The following is a 26,627-nucleotide window of genomic DNA, read 5'->3' on the forward strand; positions in this document are numbered from 1 at the left end:
GAGTTTTTGTCTTCTGAGCTCATGGTGTTGTCGCCATGTGTCAGCCACAGCAGCATTGTGTCCATCATCCCTTTCATCCAGATTTCAGACTTAGCATTTTCTTCAAATTTCCCCTTCACACCTGATGCAAGTCCCATTTATTGTCACTGCCATAACCTCAATGTTTAGTAGGGTGCTTAACCGGCCGTCTGTTGAATTTTTCCTGAGTGTATGTATGCAGTGCCTGTTCAGGGTAAGTGTGTGTGACTTTAGGCAAGCACATCAGTGTCTCTGCTGTGCATGGGTGTGGCAAGTGACTCAGTGAGCATGTGATTTGTGTAGTGCATGAGTGTATCTATACAGGAAGTGTGGGTGTGTGGTTGTGGTTATGCATAAGGGTATGATAATATAGTGAGTGTATATATGCTGTAAGTTTGTGTGCTGTGTACGGTTAGCTTGTGCATGCCTATAGTGTGCCAATCTGTGTATTCCTGTGCATGTGTGAACTCGTGTGATACATGGGTATGTCTGTGGGAGTACGCACATACATGTCTAGGTGGGAAGCATGGGTTTTGACGTTGTGAAAGAGGAAGAACATCATATGATTCTAAGATCAGAGGATAAAAATGATGAAAAATGTGGTGTTCCAGATATTTCGTTCAGTAAAAGTAATGTTCAACTTAAAGTACTGCTAAGGGGTGAGCTCACCAGTCTCTCGGACTTCATGGTATCTATAGAAGAGAGGATGCAAGTGTGCTGATATTTTTGTTTGTGCTATAACAAATAAAGCTTGCCTAAAGATCAGAGTGTGGAGCTAGCCATACCAGTTCTTACCTCTGCTGAATCCTTAAACCAGTGGGGTCATCCTGTCCCTACAAATCCTCAGATTGAATGCTCTGAACTCCTGTCTCCTCCCACCTTTTAAGCTGGGATTAAAGGTGTGTGATCCCAACTGCTGCTCTGTTTCTCTTTTAGACTGATTCAATCTCACAGTAGACCAGGGTGGCCTTAAACTTAAAGATCCACTTGCCTGAGCCTCCTGAGTGCTGGGATTGAAGGTATGTACCACCATCACCGGGCCTTTATGGCTAACCACTGGCTCACACTACACTCTGATCCTCCAGCAAGCTTTATTTGTTACAGCCCAAGCAAAATATCACCACAGGGAAGAGCTGAGACTGCCAAGTTAAACCAAGAGCAGACAGAGAGAGCAAGTGGAGGTCTTGCAGATGAAGCAGAGGTCTCCAGACAGACCAGGAAGTGGTTGTTTCTGTGCAGAATGCAATGAAGCAAGATTAGAGTTATCTTGATTTTCTTCATTTATAATTCTTTGTCTGATTTCCTCCTTCAAGTTGCTTCTTTATTGTTAGTCTCTCTGTGAATACTAACAACTTAGTCTAGACTGAGTCTTGGGGATTATTGTTTAGACTTCAGTGGCCCAGGAATGACTTTGGAAAGACAGCTCACAGATACACCGGGTTACTTGCTTCAGTCTCAGAAATCACTACAAATCAAGACTCCCACAGTGTTACATCAGTGACCTAGCATGTTGAGCATAGACAAACATGTAAGATACTAGCCATGAGCAATGCATGAAGCTAGAAGGATTCCTGGTGACCTGTGGTCACAAAATGACATTAATCCTACACTAAATAAGATCACTGTGACTAAGTCATGCTTATGAAACCATGTGACAAACCTAGGACTTTATTTTGCATGTTCTGTGCATGCTGAATACCTCGTACAACACAAACACGGCATAAGAGGACTGTGAGCATATATGTGTGTGCGTGACACGACATGCGAACCATCTCAGTATAAAACTGAAACACTTGTTTAAAAAAACCAAAAGGCCTCGATGAGGTTAGAGCTTTCAAAACTTTGGTGCCTTTCCTCTTGTTTTACATTTGTTTAAAGTGCTTGCATGGAGCACAAATAACTTGGTCAAAATAGAAGTATGAAGAATCTTATTTGTTAAGGGTATTAATACATTTAAAAAGAATTTCCTTTCTGAGAAGTCGGTGTTTTCAGACCACTACAAATTGCCTTGGCCACAACAGACTTCCTGTTCTCTTTAATAAAGCTCCGTTCCACAATTGGTAGAGTTCAGTAACATGGAACAGATCTGAGACCGCACTGGCATTCGGCCGAGCTCATCTGGTGGCAAGAGTTTCATAAGGGGCGTATTGTCGGGCATTGGGAAAGGAAAACTTCTGAACCGATGGCCCCGAGCCTGTATTTGCAGTCTGAGGCCCACAGTATTCAGTGTCTTTGACTCCGGCTCTGCTACTTCCTACTTCCCTCTGTGCTGTGCTCGGTAGCCTTTGTGGTTTTGTTGCAGCAGCCGTTCTGCTGGTTAAAATGACTCTGGGTTGGACTTCAGTCTAAGAGCACAGGGACCATTTCCCAGCTGGCTAAATGCCACGGTTAAAGTCTGGGATGGATCGCTTTTGCTGTCCTGGGGCTGAGTAGGCGGCCTGTGTCAGTTCTTACAGTCGGTCCCAGCTGCTAAAGGCAAGGAGAGAAAAGATGGTACTTAAGTAACTCCATCAGTCCTGATTAAGATGTAGGCTGCTCCACAACGAACAAGTAACTCACACTTAATCATGTATTGAAAGGGAAATGCCTCTTCATTTAGCAGGTTAGGGCACCAATGCTGATTTCTACTAAAGAAGACACATTACTGTGCTTGCTTTGAAAACAGTTTTTTTTTTTTTGTGTGTGTGTGTGTGTTTTAACCACATTCAGAAATAACACCAATGCGTTTTTTTCTTATTTATTGTAAACTATGTGAGAATGATGCTTTAATAACTTTGCTGAGCTTTACAGGGAAACTCTTCTAGTTTTGGTGAAAACTATAGGCTATAGGTGGCAGAAACAGTGGGCAACCATCCATAAGTAGGTATTGATCGTGATTCAGCAAAGTCCAGCGTGACGACTTGGTCATTGCACTATTTAAGTGCGTCAGTGAGGCTCATGGTCTTGAACTCTCAGACCCACAAAGCACTGAAAAAGTTACTTCACTTTTTCTGTGGTTCATCTTCTAGACCCGTGGTGGTCGACTTTCCCAATGCTGCGGCCCTTCTATACAGTTCCTTGTGCTGGGCTGGCTCCCAACCAGAAAATTATTCCATTGCTGCTTCCCAACTATAGTTTTGGTCCTGTTAGGAACTGTAATGTAAATATATGACATGCAGGATATGTAACAAGGGGTTGTAGTGCATCTTCCATCCCCCAAGGAGGCAAGAACGAAACATCTTTGCCTTTAATGATGACTGTTCCTTGATCTCTGGCAAGTTTAGCGGAGTACACATGACAGCTTGGTACACGTATAGAACATAGTGATCTGATCTTGGGAGTGGACATTTCTGCCTTTTTGCACATGAAGATCTTTTTTGAGAAGCACATGACTGTACACGCCTCACACAGAAAGACGTGAGGAGCAACAGAAACCAGTGCTGCATCAGTGGAAAGGTACATTCGGCACCAGCTCATCCCATTGGTCAGTTAGACTCAGGGGTGCAGGCTAAGCCTACCATGTAGGGAAACTGAGGAAAAAGCATGTTTTTTTTTTTTTTGTGATTCCAGAGGAAGAGAATTGAGCTGACCTAGTAGCCTGCCCACCCTGGCTGACTCCCCATGTCCTTTCTACAGCGCAACCTACGCTCCTCCTCCCACAATGGTGCTGGTCCTCCAGAGGCTCTTTATTCCACCTTTCACCTTTCAAGAAAGCCTCAACTAATTCTCTGTAAATCTCAGGTTTTATATAGATACCAGTCCCTTAAAACAAAAACAAACAAACAAACAAGCCATGGCTCACTCCAACCTCCTCTCTTTCCTAAACTCTCTAATTTACTGTCTGTGTCATACTGGGAGCCAATACACGGAATATTTTAAATCCCAAACCTGTGATCTTGATTCATTTGGTCATCTTAAATGAGTGTTCTATCACATTTAAGCAGGTATGGTGTTTAATGTGGACTGTCAACGTCACAGGATTTACAAGTTTCTGGGCATATCTGTGAGGGTTTTCTAGATAAAGTTAGCTTCTGGGCTAGCCTCACCTGTGACAGATTATCTAGCCTGCTTTAAATGAGGACAGAAGACCACTTTAAATATGGGTGACATCTGCTGGGAGGTGATGGCACACACTTTTAATCCTAGCACTTAGGAGGCACAGGCAGCTGGATCTCTAAGTATGAAGTTTCAGGACAGCCAAGGCTACGCAGAGAAACCTTGCCTTGAAAAACCAAACACACACACACACACACACACACACACACACACACACACACAGAGAGAGAGAGAGAGAGAGAGAGAGAGAGAGAGAGAGAGAGGTGATACCTTTCTGATGAGCTGGGGCTTCTGAACTGAATAGAAAGGCAAAAGAAGCCAAATATTAGCATTCATGTCTGTCTGCTTCCTGACTCTGGATGCTATGTAACCTGTAGCCTCAAGCTTACAATACCAGGACCTCCCACTATGAGCCAAAACACATTTCCTTCCTTAAGTTGTTTTGTTGGGTGTTTTGTTGGAGCAATGGGATCAGTAAGTAACACAGCCGATTTCATAAAACCTGCTTTGGGAATAAAATATAAAAATTAACGTAGTAAGGTAATTCAGAGATGACTCAGTGGTTAAGCTACTTAAGCACTAGCTGCTTTTCAGAAGGACCCAGGTTCTGTTCCAAGCATCCACATGACAGCTCACAGTAGTTTACACTGCATGAAGATGATGGAAGGCATACATGCAGGCGAAATGCCATTATGTACAAAATAAAAACAAATAAAATGCTGTTAATTTTCTTATGCCCTATATAGTTCCTTTGGTATCTTTTATTTATTACTCTTAAAGAACTTGAATGTAGATGTGTTTTAATGATTCTTTGGTATTCTATCTTTGACTATGTACATCTCTTCTGAACTCATAACCTAGAACAACCTTCTTTAAAGAAAAGAAAGAGGGCACTATTGAGAGTTGTAATTAATATGCCATAGAACATGTCATTTTAAAGGGTAAATTTCTCTCGATTCTGAGCATACTCAGAGCTGTGAAACCATAATCCCTATTTACATTCAGTATGTCTTCATCACACCTCAGGAAACCCTTTGTCTCTTTGCAGTCTGCACATACTCTCTTCTCCTTGGTACCTGGAGACATCTGCTTTCTATGCCGACACATTCCATTTAAATAGAATCATTTATATGCGACTGACCTAGCACCCTATCCTCTGAGCCAAAGATTCCTCTCTACATCAGATCAGCCATGCCTACCTGAGTGAGTCAATGAGGATTGCACCTTCTCTCATAAGACGATGACATGGGAAGGGTCATTGAACCCTGACCCAGGTGTTCAGCCACTCCTTCCAGTTATTTGTGTGTAATTAAGTCCTAACTGTATGTGGTATAGAGGATTTTGAGACATGCTAGAGTATGTAGGTGGGGGAGATGGTGAGAGGGGGCTCCATTTATATGGCCATGGATAAGCTACATGGAGACTTTCCAGTGCGGCAGCTTTCATCAAAGCAAAGGTCACCTATGCTTTCATCAAAACGTCTTGCTCGTGGTCTATAACCAAGCCTGATAAAATCATTGGTCCCACGGGAAAACATGTATGGCATGGCACTTTAGTTTGTCCTTGGGTCTTCTGAGGAAGGGCTCATGTTACTTCATTTCCCCAGGGCACACATTCTTACAACAGTTGTCCTTTCTGATGGGCTCAGCATGGTATATTGAAAGTTCACCCATACTGTAGCATGTACCCATATTCCATATGTCCTTCATGAGTATTGTCAAATATGCCAAATTACTCTCAGTTATTAGTTGGTAGGCAGTTTGCTTGTTTCCATTTGGGGGCTATGCCTCTGTGAACATTTATGTCTAAAACGTCATGCGGACATACATTCTGGGTACAATGAAACAGAAAGGGGCCACTCTATACTCTTTTTTTTTGTTGTTTTTTTCAAGACAGGGTTTCTCTGTGGTTTTGGAGCCTGTCCTGGAACTAGCTCTTGTAGACCAGGCTGGTCTCAAACTCACAGAGATCAGCCTGCCTCTGCCTCCAAAGTGCTGGGATTAAAATAAAGACTAGAATTCCTTGCTACACTAATTTTTAAATTTTCATTTATTATTTTTAATTAATTTGTATTAATTATTCAAAGAGTTTTATTAAAACAATTCCATTTATATATGTGATACACTTTGATCATATTCACCATCTCTATGACCCTTTCTTATTCTGTTTTCCCCTTCCAAATACCTAGTAGCTCCCTTTTTATTTCACATATTTCCTCTCTCGACTTCGTAAGAGAGAAAACACACAATACTTGTCTTTGTGAGACTTACGGTCATGTCCAGTTCTATGCCTTTTCCTGGAAATAAGATAGTCTCACTGTTTATGGTTAGGTAAGGCCACACTGACTTTCTGATGGCACCACTCACAGTGAGAACTGAGTTGTTTACTCCTGATTGGATACCTCATTTTTAAGGAAGCTTCTGATGCATAAAGTATTGTTTTGAAGGAGACAAAGAGTGAAAATCAAAGTGCTTCTGTTCGAATTTTGTCTTCAGTGGCTTACATCCTTGGCCAAGGGCCTCTCTATGAGAGGGATGCTATAACTGAGAAATGATCTAATTGAACACAAGCTATTACTTAGCTTTCAAATCACAACAGCAGCGCCCTTGCACAAACATTATGAGCCATTTATAGCTTTTTCCCATGCTCGAAAGCCACAGATTAAAAAGAGTTAAGATTCCTATGAAATACTAAGCTATATTTTAGATAAAAACAAATCTCATGACCTTTCTTCTTTGTAACTTTAACCGTAGCAAGTCTTTGAACTTCCTCTCATAGAACGGCCCCTGTGGTAAAGTGTGGAAGTCCCCAAGTACCAGTTGCTTTCAACAGCTAAAAATAAACTATGAAAAATTCAAGCCCTTGAGACATGATGGAATGTGTCACTCAGTTTTGTCAGCCAGCCGATGGCAACTGCAGGATCAACCTGAGTGCCCTTGAACACGGACTCTGAGCCATCACTAAGAAAGTGAACTTTGAGGAGATGGTATAACTTCTTTGGCAGGCTACTTCATCCACTGAACAGAGAGCAGAGAAGTATGATTTGGGAAGTGGCCCTTCTCACAGCAGAAAGTTCTATGATTTGAGCATAAGCATCGTCTCCTGCTCATCTTGGTATTCTTTTTTTAAAAATATTTATTTATTTATTTATGCAATATTCTTTCTGTATGTATGCCTGAAGGCCAGAAGAGGGCACTATTACAGATGGTTGTGAGCCACCATGTGGTTGCTGGGAATTGAACTCAGGACCTTTGGAAGAGCAGGCAATGCTCTTAACCGCTGAGCCATCTTTCCAGCCCCTCATCTTGGTATTCTTGATATGTATGCTTAGCTTACTAAAGGCGGTTCTCAAAGTTTTCTTCAATAGAGGAGCTTTGGCTAAGTGGACGCTGCATTGGAAAGCAATGCAGACTGACCAGGGTTCCTGTTCTCAGACATCTCAACTTCACTGTTTCAGTGATTCTATCTCAGTATTTCTGCACTGTTCACCCAGCAAGAAAGTCATTTATGGCACTGTCACCTTCTGTTATGTGATTTGGCCTTAGTTTCTATTTAGTCTGAGTCATTGAACATGATTCATTGTGTCCTTAAAACTGTTCTTTTGCTTCCTCTCCCTTAACTACTTCATTAAGTCACACATTGGAGACCAAGGGTATTTTTGGTCTGTCTCTGTTATTGCCAACTTCAAAACATAAAGATAAAATCAACAGTAGCAAATTTAACAATGAAGCTGTCTATGTTTTTGAATACATGGGTTAATATGTACATGTACACTTGTTTTTCATACTACAAGATAATGATGGAAGAAGTAGTAATAAAAGCTTATGCTGAGCTGGGTGGTGGTGGAGCATGCCTTTATTCCCAGCACTTGGGAGGCAGAGGCCTTCCGAGTTTGAAACAAGCCTGGTCTAGAAGAGCTAGTTCCAAAATAGCTATAATTGTCACACAGAGAAACTTTGTCTCTAAAAACCAAAAAGAAAGAAAAAAGAAAAACTTTTATTGTCTGGTCTTGATTGCACATAGCAGGAGAGTACTTTCTGCCTGCTGTGCCAAGAGACAGAGGAAAACGCTTCTGGAAGAACATTTTAACTCACTATTTGACAGACTCTTTGGAATACCCATGAGCCATAGAGTATGTTGGGTATTTGATACATGGATATGAACCATTTTTTTTCTTACCTAATGACAGAAATCATCTAATTTGTACATTAAAGTGTCTGAAGGGGGAGGCTACCTTTGCTGATGTCAGCTGTGTGCCAGGGGCTGTACTAGACAGAGGGAGCCTCTAGAGAGAGCATCAAATTTCTCAGTGCTTTTACTTAAAGCAATATGTTGATTTGTGTCCAAGAGGAGAACTTCCTATTAACCTTCATTTTCTCATCATCAAGCAGAGGCAATGACTCTATTCTTTTTTTAACTCAGTAGTTTTGTGTCAGAATTACCTTTGATTCCTAAGGGTTTCAAAGAATCAAAGCTATTTCCTAAAATAACAGCCCAGGGGCTTCGAAAGAAAAGTCACAAAATTTATTTTTATTATTTATATTTTCTTTTTCTATTTTTTGAAGCACTTTATTGAAACATGGTATTGTATCCAAACCCAGAGTTCGGCAATATAGATAACCTTGTCTCAGGGCACTAAGGCTGGAATTACTAGCAGGTCACCTTGCCTGCCTGAAATTTACTTGGTTTGCCAGGATCTGAACTCAGGTCCTCATGCTTATGTGATCACAGCTTAACCACGGAGCCATCTTTCCAGTCCCTAAATTCATTGCCAGGCTGTCTGTGTGTCAAGTGCTACCTTAGTTGCTGTGTATCTTACAATGATGAGGTAAGAAAATGCCTTTGACCTGCTGGAATAATAATTTGATGAGAGACGAGTGTCAGAAAAGTGAACAAAAAGCAAGTTGGAAGGTGAGGGTCCAGCTCGGTAGTAGAATATCAGCCTTGCATGTACATAGGCCAGGGTTTGCTTCCCAAAACCACAAAGGAAAAAGCAAGCAAGCAGGAAAAGAAGTAAGCAAATATACAACAGTGGAGATACTTTCAAGTTGTAAGCAGGGCTCTAAAGTGAAGGCATGGGCTATTGTGATGGAGTAAATCCGGTACAGGAGGAGAGTAGGCTGGACCCCAAAGACTCTTCTTTAAAGACATCACATTTATAACTAAGTCACAGGAGCCAGGGGCACAGGTCCTATAGAGCCAAAGTTTTTGCTAAGTGTGAGGACAGAATAAATATCAGGTGCTCCACGTAGCAACACTAGGAGACAAGAGCTAGGAGATCCTCAGGAGCCAGGGGACAGGGTAATAAAGAAGAGTGGGGTTGGATGGAGGGAGGCCTTATATATACTGTCTGGTTTGTGACTCTGAAAGTGTCCAGTGAATACTGAATGTGAATGGATCAAAGTATGTCTATGGAGAAAGCAGAAAAAAAAAAACCCTAAAAAGGCCATTCTGGGGGCTTAGGCAAAAAATAATGATGACATCTCATGCCATCAGGGTAAAGAGGCAAAAAGTTCCTGCTTGCAATGCGAGAATGCTGTACGGAGAAACACACATTTTCTTCTGGAGGTATCAAATGCCAGACACAGTTGCTTGTTTCTTGGTATTCAACCTCAAGCTATTTCATCAGCCTTACTCTCTCCATATTAGGGCACGAGTCAGTAAAACCCAAGGATCTTGCTTTCCTCGTCAGTCTCACATCTCTGGGAAGTATTGTTCTATATGGAGCACTCAGTGGGTGCTTAATAAATATTGATTAAACAAAGCAAACAATAAATCATGTCTGTAGGAAGCATGGGTGCTTAGAACCACAGAAACAGAGAAATGAACTGGGTCCTCTCACCCAAACAGCTGATTCTTAATGTTTGAAAGGACAGGTGGGAATTTTAAGAGCCACCATACTCCACCCTTTGAAATTAGTCTGATCACTTTATTGCCACTTCTGCTTGGATGTGGGAAAACTGTCCAGGCAAACCACAGAGACTCCCAAGGTTCCAACAGAGTCAAGGAAATGATACGTTTTCTAGGAGTATGGCAGCTTTTGGATGGTGAGCAACACTCCTGAGAGCTGTAGACTGTGAATGGGGCCAATGATGGCAGGAGATTTAGAGAAGTATATATATTGTCCATAGAGAACATGAAAGAGCTGAGAGAAATAGTTAAAAAACGGGGACCTCCTAAAACTGAGAAGCTTCTGTAAAGCAAAGGTCAACAAGACAAAATGGCAGCCTACACTGAACAGAGAACTGATCTCCAAAATAAATAAAGAATGCAGGAAATTGGCCATCAAAAGAACAAATAATACAATAAAAATGGGGTACAAACCTAAACAGAAAACTCTCAACAGATGAATCTAAAATGACCGAAAAATGCTTAAGGAAATGCTGAACATCCTTAGTCATCAGAGAAACGCAAATCAAAACAACTCTGAGATTCCATCTTACACCTTTTTGATCTTTGCCAAGATCAAAAACACTGATGGCAGCTTATGCTGGAGAGGTTGTGGGATAAAGGGAACACTCCTCCATTGCTGGTAAGAGTATAAACTGGTACAGCCTCTTTGGAAATCAATATGGCTATTTCTCAGAAAATTAGGAAACAACCTTCCTCAAGACCTAGCAATATCACTTTTGTGTATATACCCAAAGGATGTTCAATCATATCACGAGGACATGTGCTCAACTATGTTCATAGCAGCATTGTTTGTCAGCCAGAACCTGGAAACAACCTAGATGCCCCTCAACCAAAGAATGGATAAGGAAAATGTGGTACATTTACACAATGGAGTACTACACATAAGAAAAAACAACATTTTGAAATTTGCAGGCAAATGGATGGAGCTAGAAAACATCATTTTGAGTGAGGTAACCCAGACATAGAAATACAAATTTAATATGTACTCATTGCTAAGTAGCTTTTAGACATAAAGTAAAGAAAAAAACAGCCTACAGTTCACAACCCCAGAGAACCTAGACAACAATGAGGACACTAAGAGAGGCATACATGGATCTAATCTACATGGAAAGTAGAAAAAGACAAGATCTTCTGAGTAAACTGGGAGCATGGGGATCATAGGAGGGGGTAGGATGGGAGGGGAGAGGAAGGGAGGAGAATGGAGAAAAATGTTTAGCTCAATAATTTTTTTTTTAAAAAATGACCTGTCTAGAACAAATGCATTTTATCATGGTAATGCATGCATGCGTGTGTGCATGTGTGCAGAGTCAGAGGATAAGTTTTTAGTGTGTGTGCTGGTTAGTTTTAACTGTCAATGTGACACAACCTAGATGCCTATGAGAAGATTATTAATAGGAATGACCTAGATCAAGGTGGCCATGGGAGGTCTACGGGGATCTGTCTTGATTGTTATTAACCAATATTGAAAGACTCAGTCTATTGCAGGCAGCACCATTTCATGAACTTGACCCTAAACTGTACAAGAGCGAGGAAAACTAGCTGAGTGTAAACACAAGCAGCAAGTGAGGGTCAATGCATTTATTCTCAGCTCCTGCCTGTAGAGGCCATGCTCTAAGCTCTCACTTCGATGTCCCCACTGTAATGGACTAAGCTGGAAGCATAAGACAAACAATCCTTTCCTCCCCTAGGTCATCTTCGGCCAGGATATCTTATAACAACAGCATAAATGAAGCTAGAACAGTGTTGTATGTCCAAACTCAAACTTCTGCAACCACTTAGAGCCCCGCCTTTGTACAGTGAAAGCCATCGAATGAACCGATACAAGTGCTCTATTAAAAACTGGTTTATGAATACCAGAACGTGCATTTCAGATTCTTTTGCTACCAACTAGATTGTTTTTGCCTTCAACGATTTAAATCAACAATTCTTACCTCATGGGACACACAAAAATAGGCAGCATATTACCCGTGGGATCTAGATTTCCAAGCCAAAATGCATAGGGCAAGAATGAGAAAGGGCAGGAAATAGAAAAATGTCAGAATTTTACTAAAATTCCTGGCAATTTTATGCTGATCTACTCCCCACCATCAATATAAATAAAAATTCAGCCATTTTATGATATAAAGATTAGAGACCATCGCATCTCTCTTGAGTGTACTAAGTGGGTGCTTTTCTCCCAGCTGTGGTTGGAGATTAGTAGACTCTTTGTGGGAGTGTATTCTCTCCTTACACTGCATTCTGGGAATCAAACTCCGGTCCTTCGGCTTGGCAGCAAACCCCTAACTCACCAAGTTATCTAGTTGGCCCTATAACTTCATTATGGAGGCAACAAGGAACCACACGTGGAGTATATAAAATAGTCCTGTGAGCCGATTGGAATGATCACATTGGGAAAATAGAGCAATATGCTATTGTAGGCTGTGTTTATACTACTAAGGATGGCAAAGGTTAAAAAAAAGTCAGAGACAATGTTTAAATGAGGCTGAACTGATGACAAAAATCGAGTCTAAATTAGAGCGAACGTGAGGTTCAGCCGTGCTTCCCTGTTCTCTTTCTGAGGTGGAAGGAAACTTGAAGTGGCACTTGACATATTTCTAAATGACAGAGCTGGAAGAGAAGATTCTCCAAAGTTCATGAATTTTGGTGCTGTCTGACAGAAAGCCTTTTGGGTAGGTTTACCTCCAGGCTGAAGAATCAAAATAAGGATATGGAATTGAAAAAAAGAAGAAGAAGGTAGTTCAACTTCAAGTTGCAGTTCAAGCCTCAGTGCCCAGCCCAACCGCAGAAATGAGATCTCCAGAGATAAATCTCTCTTCAAGTGTGCCAACAGTGAGCAGGAGCCATTTTAAAACACCAAAAAAGAGAGTGAAAGAATTATTTTTCTTATGCCTGTATCTGTCTCCTTTCTTCCTCTGTTACCCAACTTATGCTTGGAACAGAGAAGTATTCACTCTGTCTCTTCTATAACATTTTGTATCCCACCACACACAGGTCCCCTCCCCATGCGTTCCAGGCACGTCTTCCTTCAACTTAGCTACACCCATAGACCTAAGAGCTGCCATGTAACTTCTTTTTCCTAAATCCATGAAGGAAGAAAAAACAAAACAAAACAAAACAAAACCCTTTGAAGCCAGAAGCCAGATCTGTCCCCAAAGGTGGGAGAGGATACTGAAGCTGTATTAGTGATGTGTAGAAACTGCCTGAGAGAGATTCAGGGGCATAGCCTGCTCTACACGGATATCCTCCAGCTGGTTTTCATCTCCAGTGTTTAAATCTGAGATATCGGAGACTACCTTTGTTTGAGGAGGAAAATGGCAAAGGTTACTAACTGCCCTCGGCAGCTTCTGTTTGCAGAGCTGTTCACAAACAGTGTGTCAATGCTCCAGACGATACAGGTAACAATCTAATACTTGGGGCACACTAGTGTTCATCATCCACAACTTTATCCTTTTTTTAACCTCAATATTAACTTACTTTCCTTCTCTCTCGGTCTATCTCACTGACCTGGAGCTGATACTAGGCTGGCCAGCCAGCTGCTAGAATCTTTCTGCTTCTACCTCCCCAACACTGGGATTATAGGGGTATGCCATTGTAGTAGACTTTTTAATGTAGGTTCTGGGGGAATGGATTCAGGTCTGCATGCTTATGTGGCAAGCTCTTTACTAATTGGGTGGGCTATCTCCCTCCTTTTCACTTATTCTCTTTACTAACCTCAAGAGCATCTTGCATGTACACTGTCCTAAGGGAACATACCTCACATTGATCATTTCATAAAGATGCTCTTGCTTTGACCCCAAGCCTCACCATCTCCTTAATAAAGGCCAACAAAGGCTCATGGTTGTTTTAAAGCAGTTGGGATTTAATATATGAGAGAATAATAAACAAGCAAATAATTAAATATAAAATACGATCTCTTGTACCAATAGACTTCTCCTTTTCCTCCTGGTTGATTTTTGTTTCTCAGAAGCTTCTGGTTAGAAATAATCCGAGGGAAGAAGTAGGTTAAGTCAAAGGAAGGCAGCAGCAAGAGGTTGGGGCATTAGAGGGAACAAGAACACTGAGGAGACTCAGGTAGCACCATGTAGTGTTTTGGGTCTTTGTGTCTCCTGTTAAGCCTCACTTCCACTCCTCTGAGCTAGGGAAGCCCTGGGCCTATTCTATGGCAGGAAACAGCCTTCTGATGATGTAATGTAAAGCAATGTGGTCATAGCAATGTGGAATATTAGTTTAAGATGTGTTACATTTGTTTATGCTGTGGAGTATTTGCTTAATGCTGAAAGATGTGTTGCATTCTTTTATGTTGCATTTGTTTAGCCCTGCAAAGCTGTGTTACTTTGTCGGCCTAAAATACCTGATTGGTGTAATGAAAAGCTGAAAGGCCAATAGCTGGGCAGGAGAGAGAAATAGGCGGGGCTACCAGGCAGAGAGAATAAATAGGAGGAGAAATCTAGACTCCAAAAAAAAAAAAAAAAAAAAGAGGAATGAGAAAAGGAGAAGAGGACACCAAGGGCCAGCCACCCAGTCGGCCAGCCATTGAGTAAGAAGGAAAGAAAGAGATACAGAATACAGAAAGTTTAAAAGCCCACAGGCAAAATGTAGAAGAAGAGAAACAGGATAATTTAAGTTAGAAAAACTGTCTAGAAACAAGCCAAGCTAAGGCTGGGCATCCACAAGGAGAAACAAGTTTCCATGTATTTATTTGGGTGCTGGGTAGCAGGCCCCAAAGAGAAAAACAAAGAAACAAAAAACCCTCCAAAAAAACCACAAAAAAACAAAAACAAAAACAGAACAACCCCCCCAAAAATTTCCAGAAGGCTTTGCTTTCTGAATCTATGTGGAAAGAGCCCTGCTAATTTTAAAGAACTCAAGGGGACTTACTGAGAAGTCATCGTTGGGGAAGAACAGGAGATCTTGAAGAGGATCATTCCGATAGGTCTTTTCAAGTTCTTCAATGACAGTTTCATAATCCAAAGGCTCCAGCAGTCTGGGTTTTTCCTGCTGTGGGAAAAACAAAGGAAAACAAAACAAAAAATCGAGTTAACCTCGTGTCTCCTCTGAGACTGCTTTGGTTTCATTTTTTAGCTGTCACTGAGGCGCTGACGTCACACAGTCCTTCCAATTCGGTCTCACGCAGACTCTAGGAACTTGGGACAATGCCACATAATCACATACTGATTATTTCCAGATCTTTAATGAAGTGAGGGGACCCTAAAAATCCTGACAGCTCTCTGAGTCTTTCAGGCTGCTTGTACTTGCGGGGGTGCAATAGATGTTCATGTAGACTTTATCTTTCCTACATTGGAAAAGGGCTGCTTACTCAGTACAGTGTTATGACAAGGGTCATGCCTGCTTCTGCTGAATCAGATACTTTGCGGGTTCTACTTAGGTCAGTTTGCAAATGTTGGCATGCTGGTAGGAAGCAAACTATTGCAGGCTGTCTTCCTTGTCAACGAAGCACGGATCTCGTGTCAGGATTAATTGCTTGGCTCTGGGCTTCTTCGCCTCTACAGAGAGAAGCTGGGTCAGTTTCTAGTAGACTAGAACAACTGAACTCTACTGAAGATGGGTGAAGATGGGTGAGGCCGAGAGAAAGTGCAGATAATTACATGGTATTAAAATCTGGGACCCAAGAGAAGCTGCACACCCTCTGGGAAGCCTCCCCCAGTGCAAAATAAGAACAATTATAAATGCTAGAGGGAGAAGCAGTGTGTCATTACAGAGTTGATGAGCTTGTTCCACACCACACATGGATCACAAATTGAGAAAAATGGGGCTTCCACAAAAGAAAGAAAACAGTGGTATAAAAACAGAAACCCCAAGACACAAGGAAAGGAGTCCCCTAATCCTTTGATGAAGTGTTCATGTAAAAGAAATGAAAAGACCGGACTGTACTTGGTGCATTTGGGGGCTTGGAGCCTTAAAAACATGAAGGGTCACCATGAAACCCAGATGCTAAAGAGATCGTGTGAATATTAATGTTAGCATCGACTGTTCTATCTCACCTCCTGGCCTCCCCTAGATGACCCACCTCAGTAAAGCATGGTCCCCCACATTTTCATCTATATTTCAAAAACTGCCAATGGGCTTCTTAAAAGAGCAGACAATATTTGTTTTGATGATTTTCCAAAGATTACAAACAGCAAAATGTGAACATTGTGGCCCAAAAGCAAAGATATCCATCCATTTTCTGGTTTAAAAGGAAAACAAACATACAAACAAAATCCTCAATGGCTTAAATAAACTGGCAAGGTGACTGATCTCTTTGGAAGGGTCCATTAAGGAAACTGGATGCCCACTAGGACATTTGAAGAAAAGGAGTTGAGTTGTCCAACACAGTCTTTTCTCTGATATTGGTGTAAAACACCACACAGTTGGGGTAGAATTTACAGAGGCTCTGTGGAAGTTTGGAAAGTCTTCCTTGGTCTGCTGCTTTTTGATGCTTTTCCATTCCCACTTATTTCTGCTTCAAAATTTCTCATTTCTCAGGCAAAAACTAATTCCAAGGAATAGAAATTGAGAAGGATTGTGCAGTGTATGCATATGTGTGCTTTCATGTGTGAGGATGAACATGGTTGTACACATGCAGTGGATGCTGGAGGTTGACTTCATTGTCTCCCTAAGTCACCATCAACCTTGGTTTCTGACACAAAATTGTTCAGTGAGCCTAAAGGTTGCTCTCTTGGTTAGACTGGATGGCTAGTGAGCTCCCATGATCTTCCTGCTTCTGTCTCCTCAGGGCTGAAGTTAAAAACACGTGGTGTGGGTGCTAGGAATTTAACTCAGGTCCCCAGGCTTGAGCAGCAAGACTTTGCCCACTAAGCCATCTCCTGAGGTCCATTTTAAAAATGACTGAATGTCTTTAAGCAGGGCAGCCCCAGTTCTCAGTTATTTTATATTATCCCTTGTCCTGCCACAACCAAAAATTTATGTGAAAAACTAGCTTTTGTATCTTCAAAGCATAAAACAATTATTCTGTTCTCTTAGAATTTCTGAGGAGCACATCTGAGGTTGTACTTTGTCTTTCACCTGCACAGGCACACATGTTCATATACACCTACATATATGTACATGCATACATGTTCATATACACCTGTACACATGTAAACACATACATGTTCCTATACACCCGCACACATGAACACATGTTCCTATATACCTGCACACGTGGTCATATACACCTGCACACATACACACATGTTCATATACACCTGCACACATGTTCATATATATCTATACACATGTCTGCATCCCCTATAATCATGAATAAGGAAGAAATTGAAGCCAAAAGGATCTTTCGAGGAAGACTTTTCACTGAAAAGCAAACCGTAAAGTTAGTATTATTCAAGTTACTATAATTGGCACATCAGAGTTCCAGAGTCTAAGGTTATTGATACATCAAATTACAAACCAAAACCTAAACTCTTCTTGATAAATCAGTAGAAGGTATGTATGGCAAACATTTGATAAGACAACCTTGGACTCATCAGGGAACTTATGAATGATATCCTCAGGCCTTTCCTATTTTAGATACTTCATTGAAATTATTTTGACTTGGGGGACTCTCAAATCTAGAATATCTGCTCCTTAAGCTTTGACTGAAGAAATACATTAGTAAACTTTTGTCTTTCCAGGGATCTTCATAATGAGTATCGCTCAAGATACTCCACTTTTTTTGTAGGTTTCTTTTTTTTTTGCATATGAATTTAGCAAGTAAGTTGCATTGAGGGGACAAGAGATGTAGTTTAGCTGGTAGAGTCCTTGCTAAGCATGTGTGAGGCTACAAATCCCACCCTTAGCACCTCTAACCCTAGCATTCTGGAGATAGAAGTAAAAGTAAAAAGAGTTCAAAGTCATCCTGTTCTAGGTTGGTGAGTTCAAAGCCAGTCTGGGATACAGGAGACTGTTAAATAGCCCAAAATGACACTAATTGGTTCACAGTCCTTACAAGCTGAGATTTGACAAAGCCTGCTTGGAGACTTTCTGTGTCTGTGGTGGTGAGAGCCCAAGGGTAGACAGGTAGCACTGATCTATTCCAGAGAGAATGTTGACCACTGAAGACACTCCAGTTGGAGCTTGTTTTCTTCTTGATAAAACTGGCCTTTGGGCAAGGAACTGCCCATGCATCAACCACTGACAGAATGCACAATATCCAGACAGGATAAGCAGGATACAAGAAAAAAGACTGTCAAATCTTGCCAAGACAGGGTAAGACAGTTTTGAAAAATTTCCTGCTTCTGATAATGGTCTGTCAGTTACTCTAGGCCTTAGCCAAAGTTGGTTGTTCCAACATTGCAAATGAGACTTTGGGTGATTACCCAGGTAACCAGTTGTCTCTGTCATTTGTTGCACATTTTGGAAGATGCCTGAGTGCACTTCCTACTTACTCAAGTAATATTATTTCCTTTCTCAGGTCTTCGATGGGGTTGAAGACTAGATAGTTGCACTTACTTTCTTCTCATGACTTGGCCAAGTTATTTATAATACAAGACTTAGACTCCTTAGGATAGGATAATTATTGAAACATTTATCACGCTTCTTGCTTGATATTGTTTATACTGGTTGTAATTCTAATTTTTATACTTGATATTTGTTCTTATTGTATATAATTTTGTATTAGGCTTAGAACTCTCTTATTTAAACAAAAGGGGGAGGTACTGTAGGAAATCCTTCAGCCAGTAATCTTTAAGTTATCCTCCCACTTGGGCGTGGCCTCTTATACTATAAATGCTGTTTATAAGTGTGCATACCCTCTTTCTCTTCCAGCTGCTGGATTCGGTTGCTGTTCCCCATTCCAGCAGACAACTGTGATCTTTGGGTCTACCCCTAAATAAATAACCCTTTATTATACTCAATTCTGAGCTAGTGAGGGATTTCTTTTTAGTGCCCGTATTCAGTTGTCTCCAAAGTAAGGGCCCTGTCTGCTCAGCATCTTGTTTAAAGAGAAAGACACACTCAGGGATGGTGAGATCAGTTCTTTCCCCACTCTTGCTCTCTACAGAGGCACTCAGTTGAGCTAGGAACTGAGCAACATCGATTTAGGGCTTTAACAAGGATCGAGCTGTCCCTCCTGAACTTAATGGACCTGTTTCCTCTGGAAATACACCAAGCGGGATAAAGTATGTGCCAAGATTACCCTGAACTGGATTGCATTTTTATAATGCTTTTTACCCTTATTCTTTCTCTCAAATGAGCAATGAATTTCATTAACTATTCTAAAGTCACCATGCCTGGGAAAGGCACCCAACAGCACCTGTTATTATGGGACAGGGGAAGTTGCATCACAGCAGTAACAGGCCCAATTCTTCTTATGTACTATTAAGAGATTGTTAGATCTGCTTTCCCAAATCCACAGCTCTCTTTCAAATCAACTTCACAGCAGAAGAATGGGCTCCTGACACAAAAAGCAAAAGCTTTCTTCCTCTGTACTTACACACAACTTCTTTTTTTTAAATCAAGTCATTAGTTTATTTATGTTTGAAATGACAGTAAAGTTACATCATTTTGACCTTTTCCTTTCATCTTTCCAACAGCTCTCATGTATTCCCATGTTTGCTTTCAAATTCATGGTTTCCAATTTCTATCTTTTGGAGTGTGTGTGTGTGTGTGTGTGTGTGTGTGTGTGAGAGAGAGAGAGAGAGAGAGAGAGAGAGAGAGAGAGAGAGAGAGAGATTTCAGAGATGCCCACCTGGTATTGGATAGCCATTGGTTAAGCAATTTGTAGGCTTCTGTGGAAAAGACTATGTTTCTCTCACCTCAGTGTTCCTCATTTACCTGTAGTTCTTGGCCTAGGGTTGGAGTTTCATGAGAAGAGGGAAAAGTTGTATGAACCAAACGTTATTTAATTTTTTTAATTAATGAGTGGTAAGTCAGTGTACATTTGGGCTAAGCAAGCAGGGCATATGTTGGTTAATATTAATTGTCAACTTGACACTTGTCAACTTGGAAAGAAGAAACTCTCAACTGCAGAATTGTCTCTATAATGTTCACTTATAGCATCTCTGTGGGACATTTTCTTGGTTGTTAAATGATGTAGGAGGACCCTACCCATTGTAGACGATGTCATCTGGAGGCTAAGGGTCTGGATTTATAGCTCAATAGGAAGCTAGAAGCAGGTCATCAGATAGGATTCCTTTGAGGTTTCTGTTTCTAGCTCCTGCTTTGAGTTACAGACTCAGCTTCCCTTAATAATAAATTATAACTTGTAACCCAAATAAACCCTTTCTTCCCAAAGTTGGTTTGAGGTAGTGTTTTCGTCACAACAGAAAAGTAAGTAGGATAGTAGCTCAATTGGTAGAGTGCTTGTCTACTGTGCACGAAGTCCTAGGTTCTAACCCCAGGGTGGCATAACTAGACATGATGGCAGAGATTTACACACAACTTCTAATGGTATGCTAACATAATGCCTAAGCCTTGGAGTGGGGAAGCTGCCATTTTGGTAGCAATCCAGTCTGTCCAGACTGTTCAAATGATGAAAAACAAGTAGACTGTCTATGTCCTAACTGGAAGCTTTAATTTCTCATAAAAAATAGTATCACAAAATCTGAATTGATTTTATTGTAGCAATTTAAAATCAACTGGGTGAAAAAAAATAACAATGAAGAAAATAAGCATTTGAAATGTATTACCCTTAAAGATCACGTGACTGAATTGCCAACCTTTCTCCAGAATAGAAGTACAGTCCTACTAGAAATTAATGTAGACTATCTAGCCTTATTGTAGTAAAGTTTAAAGTCTATGAGAGTTGGTGGTTATAGGTTCTCTATGAAAAGCAGAGAGAATGCCTGTCTCACCCTATGGGCAATGAGACCATCGGCGTGGTAATTAAAACCTTCATCCCTTAGTTTATATATGTGTATAAGACTTAGTAGAGGTGATCTCCGAAGATGAAATGATGTACTTATTAGAATAATGCTCATCTATAAAACTGTTTTCCTGAGTGTTATGTAGATAAAATCTGGCTTACAATTTTTACTGCGTGTAGATTGAAAGCACCTGAAATGTGTATAGGACATACTCAATAAACACGTGTTCTATAATTAAGTACATATCCCGTCATCCAGATCTAGGGATAACCTAGAATTTAGCTAAGAGGAATAAGCACACATAACACCCAAGATGTATTTGAGGATACCTTTGTAACATTATTTTCCTTACAAGATGGAGAAAAGTATTCAACTTCCTTGAAGGAGGACAAGAAAGGTGGGTTGGTTGACGGTGACCATTTCTAACCAGGGAAGACATTAAAATATAGCCTTTAAAAAGAAGTAATTTTTAAGAATCATTGGTAATGGAGAAAAGTATAAATCTACACAAAGCTTTAGAAAAGACATTAAGACAAGGAGAGGGTCTGGAATAAATCAGAGAACTGTGTGCATCATGCCATGAATTTGCTAAACTTTTCAGTAGTTCATCAGATTTAGTTAGCTGTCAATATTTTACATATAATTGGTGTTTCTGTTGTTGAAATATGAAGTAGGGTGGGTTCCATGATCAAGTATTGCTACAAAAGAAAGGACAAAGAAAAGTACTGTCTCAGAAGGTGAACAGTTCAAGGTACTCTTGATGATATTTCTAGACCCACACATCACGAGATTAAAAATGAACTACTTAGACTTCTAAAACGTAGTAAAACTTCCTGGGCATGGCCTGATTCAGAAATTATGAAAGATGAAGCCTATGAAACAATGAACGCTTATTAAGGCTAATTTTTCTCAAGTTTATAATAAAATAAAAATTGCTTATTTATTATTGTTTAATAAGAATGAGAATAAATAATATATAATGGGATAACTTCACAAGATTTTAAAACTAAAAAGAAACCAATTATCTACATAGATTCAAACATCATTAGCTTACATTGCATTTGGGCGGTACTGTAATATTCAGGATGTTGTTTTTATGTTTTTGGATGAACATGTTTTGCTTTCATCATGCTAAAAGGATGAACTTGGTTTTTCAAAAGAATCAAGCCATCATTAAACACTGGGGAGTTATTTGATTTTAAAATTGTTTACCCTTTGAAAATCCACCAGAGAGGAAGCCCAGAAATATCACAGTGGGGCTTCACATAGAGACTCAACCACTAACAGATTCAAGTAATTACAATAAAAGACACACAAAACACTGGGGGAAAGAGACCAGAGAAAATAATTACAGATTGGGCATGTGGTTCTAGAAGCTCATGCCAGCAAAACAGAGAGGCACAATTAACAACTTAATAACTAAACTATTTTTAGCTTTCAAGGAAGCCACATGCATTAGGTAAGTTACTTATACACCATCCTGAAATGGCGCTTGAAGCAAAGGTTCCAACAAGAAACCCTAGTGGGAAGCTTAGAATCTTGTACCTACCAGCTGTGTGACTGGGGCATGTCATGAGAATCTTGGCTGAAGTTAATCAGGATGAATAAAAGATCAAGGAGATAGAGATCAGTGTGGTAGATGACCCACTATGTACCAGCAAAATATAGACTTGTTTTGTTTGAAATTTTATCTTTCCCAAAGACTTACACCCAAATCAAGCCTCATCCAAGCAATTATACCAAGAACCTGAGTTCTTCACTTATGAAGAACTGTACTATATATTTTACGTTTGTTATCTAATTTTCCCTTAAAATATATTGAAAATGAATGATTCTAATCAAAGTAAAATAAGTAATACATTCAAATGAAAGGGGACAGCTGTCCCTATGTATCTCCTAAGCCAAGGCAGGCCTCTCTCTCCCCTTTAGGAAAAAGAAGGGGAACTGCAAGTGGGAAGTACTCTACAGCACATGGGCACAGGAGACCACTTCCTATGTATAACCCCAGCAGCACAGACACTAAGGGCATCATTGAATAAATGGGACTCCCTGAGGCTGAGAAGCTTCTGTAAAGCAAAGGACACTGTCACTAAGACAAAAAGACAACCCACTGACTGGGAGAAGATCTTCACCAACCCTGCTACTGACAAAGGTTTGATCTCCAAAATATATAAAGAACTCAAGAAACTAGACCGTAAAAGGCTAATCAACCCAATTATAAAGTGGGGCACTGATCTGAACAGAGAATTCTCAACAGAAGAACTTCAAATGGCCAAAAGACACTTAAGGTCATGCTCAACTTCCTTAGCGATCAGGGAAATGCAAATCAAGACAACTTTAAGATACCACCTTACACCTGTCAGAATGGCGAAAATAAAAAACACCAATGATAGCCTTTGCTGGAGAGGTTGTGGAAAAAGGGGTACACTCACCCATTGCTGGTGGGAATGCAAACTTGTGCAACCACTCTGGAAAGCAGTGTTTCGGTTTCTCAGGAAATTCGGGATCAACCTACCCCTGGATCCAGCAATACCACTCTTGGGAATATACCCAAGAGAGGCCCTATCATACAACAAAAGTATATGCTCAACTATGTTCATGGCAGCATTGTTTGTAATAGCCAGAACCTGGAAACAACCTAGATGCCCTTCAACGGAAGAATGGATGAAGAAAGTATGGAATATATACATATTAGAGTATTACTCAGCAGTAAAAAACAAGGACTTCTTGAGTTTTGCATACAAATGGATGGAAATAGAAAACACTATCCTGAGTGAGGTAAGCCAGACCCAAAAAGAGGAACATGGGATGTACTCACTCATATTTGGTTTCTAGCCATAAATAAAGGACATTGAGCTTATAATTCATGTTCCTAGAGAAGCTAAATAAGAAGGTGAATCCAAAGACAAACACATAGGCATCCTCAGGAATATTAACCTTCATCAGGCGATGAAAGGAGACAGAGACAGAGACCCACACGGGAGCACCGGACAGAAATCTCAAGGTCCAAATCAGGAGCAGAAGGAGACGGAGCACGAGCAAGGAACTCAGGACCACGAGGGGTGCACCCACACACTAAGACAATGGGGATGTTCTATTGGGATCTCACCAAGGCCAGCTGGCCTAGGTCTGAAAAAACATGGGATAAATCCGGACTAGCTGAACATAGCGGACAATGAGGAATACTGAGAATTCAAGAACAATTGCAGTGGGTTTTTGATCCTACTGCACGTACTGGCTTTGTGGGAGCCTAGGCAGTTTGGATGCTCACCTTACGAGACCTGGATAGAGGTGGGCAGTCCTTGGGCTTCCCACAGGTCAGGGAACCCTGATTGCTCTTCGAGCAGATGAGGGAGGGGGAATTGATCGGGGGAGGGGGAGGGAAATGGGAAGCGGTTGTGGGGACGAGGCAGAAATCCTTAATAAATAAATAAATTTAAAAAAATAAATAAATAAATAAAAAAAAAAAAAAAAAAAGAAATCTACATGACTTCAGAGTCTGCCTTTTGTTTTCTCTGAGAAATAACCTAGGCAATATTTTCGTTTTTATATATTTCAGATGACAGACAATGATCAAACTTAGAACTGGTTTTATACTAAACCCATTAGTCTTGCAGAAGCAAATTTCCAGAGAAAAATCAATGTAAAAATTCTGCTTCAAATCTCATTCTATAGCTCTGACTTCCATAAGTACAAATGGAGTTGCTCTGGAAAGGCTGGCAGAATCAGGAGAGTCAAACAGTGTGTACAGTCAAACCTTTGTATTTGGAGGTCACACATGCAAACCTGGGCTCTAAATTGGAAGTGTAATCAGGGGAAATGAGTTTTTAAAATTATTCTAGATCCTGTTGTTCTACAGTAGCTATTCCTATAAAATCCTGGTCTTTTCAAAGAAATAGTATGAAAAGAGTTTTTCCCCCATTCTTGAAAAGTTTCATGATCTTTCTGTGCCACACCGTGTATCCTGTGATGTTACTTGGGACTTACCAGTCTTCCTTGATCCCTTCAATACACACACACACACACACACACACACACACACACACACACTTTCCTAATGTCTGAATCTCTGAATCTTTACTCTCATATCCTGTCATTTACTGTTATAACATTAACTTACAAAAATGTCTTTTTGAGGGGATATAACTAATATGTGACTAATATAACTGACACAGGAAGACAAGCAAAACAAAAAATGTGCTTTAGGACCAGTAGAGTAGGCTCTATTAGCACCCAAAGGAATTCAGAATTCAGAGTAAACAGCTCTTAGTGACTAGGCTATTTAGAGGAATCCCAAAATAATCATAATCCTTTCTAGTTTGAGTCCATCAGAGCACTGTACAAACGACATAGTGGTCAAATAATTTCAGTGTTTGGCTGGAGAAATGGCTCAATGGGGACCTGAGTTCAATATTCAGCATCCACATTTGTGGCTAACAATGTAACTCCAGACCCAGGGGCAAATATTCTCTTCTGACCTTGGCAGGCACTGCACACATGGGATGCACAGACATACACACAGGCAAAACACCAATGCACATAAAACACAAACTAAAATATGAAATAAAAGCAAATGAACTTAACTGTTATTGAGATAGCAAGCTACCAAGCATGGTGGCACATACCTAAAATCCCAGCTGGTGGATTTTTGTGAGTTCTAGGTCAGTCTGGTCTACACAGTGAGTTCTGTGAAACAGCCAGGGCTACACAATAAGACTTTAGACGAGAGAGAAGGGGGGTAGGGAGAGGGAGAAAGAGAAGAAGAGAGAGAGAAGGGTAAATTTCTTAGAAGAAATCAAAGGTCTAAGTGAACAAAAGTTCTTTAGATGCTAACAGAACCCCAGGGTTCTTTGACCTTAATGTGATTGGAATAAAGCCAACATCCACAGTATTTGTGCTTAAAACAAATGGGAAGATTGGAGAGAGCCCTTACAGCTGCATCTATGGCCACAGCTGTCACCCCACGGTCGTGTGACAGATTTAATTCACCCTTTCATCAGGGGGAGTTCCATTGGACAACATCTCAGAAGCCTGAGCTTCAGCAAACAAGGCCAGTGTTTCTTTCCAGAAAGGAAACGATTAAGTAAGCCATAAGGCATCTTATGCTGAACCTTTAACCTTCTTTCTGTCCTGAACCACAGAGTATCATGAGAATGGAAAAACACTTGCTAAATCAAAGTTAAGAACTATACAGCTGGACAAACTCAGATGAAGAAGTTTCGAAATGGTTCCCCTGGCAACAAGACAGACAGCTTATGGAAAAAAAATCAAGCAGTAGCTGCTCTTTAAGTATTAGTTCATTTCTGAAATGTGAATGACTATTAACCTAGTAAAGTATATTAAACTATATATTGATGTGATTAATTTTCCATATTTATTAATGTTCTATTAGAAATCAAAGGCAAACCAGTCTTAAAGAATTTATTATGTAAGGGATTCTCTCAAATGTAATTCAGTTTTGTAGTCTTGCTTTCTTTTTAGGGAAATCTAACCCTGTATATTTCTTTGAAACATTTTAAAACGTTCACAGTTCTGCATAGCAAATTAAAATTGAAATCAATGACAGTAAATGTCTCTCCATATAATGGTGGTGCTTATAAAGATATAGAAAATATCCAACAAGATCTAAATCAAATTAAATTACATGTCTCATTTATTTTCTAGAAACACTTGAAAGATAATAAATATCATTAAAAATACATCACAACCCAATTACAAGCCTGCCTGACACCAGGGAAATTAATGCCTCTGAACAAGCTGCAGGGAACTTTAAATTAATTTATAGGAGGTCTGTGATAGAAACCACGGCCAGCTTATGCTCTGACACCATCTTAGTACTTTGACAGTCTTAACAAACTT

At 40.3% G+C, this 26,627-nt stretch overlaps 1 protein-coding gene across 4 annotated transcripts in view; it reads right to left on the reverse strand.

Annotated features, from left to right (window-relative positions):
- Positions 1 to 26,627, reverse strand: part of Dock10 (dedicator of cytokinesis 10) — a 253,826-nt gene that overhangs the window by 134,506 nt on the left and 92,693 nt on the right. For all 4 annotated transcript variants that reach the window (XM_041649870.1, XM_041649869.1, XM_041649868.1 and 1 more), the window contains exon 2: positions 14,845 to 14,964. In XM_041649870.1, the coding sequence (XP_041505804.1) occupies positions 14,845 to 14,964 (120 nt within the window). The remainder of the gene's footprint in view (positions 1 to 14,844; positions 14,965 to 26,627) is intronic.

This window comes from Microtus oregoni, unplaced genomic scaffold (genome assembly GCF_018167655.1).
Source record: "Microtus oregoni isolate MIOR12 unplaced genomic scaffold, Mior012 000004F_ref0000308, whole genome shotgun sequence".
Taxonomy (NCBI): Eukaryota; Metazoa; Chordata; class Mammalia; order Rodentia; family Cricetidae; genus Microtus; species Microtus oregoni.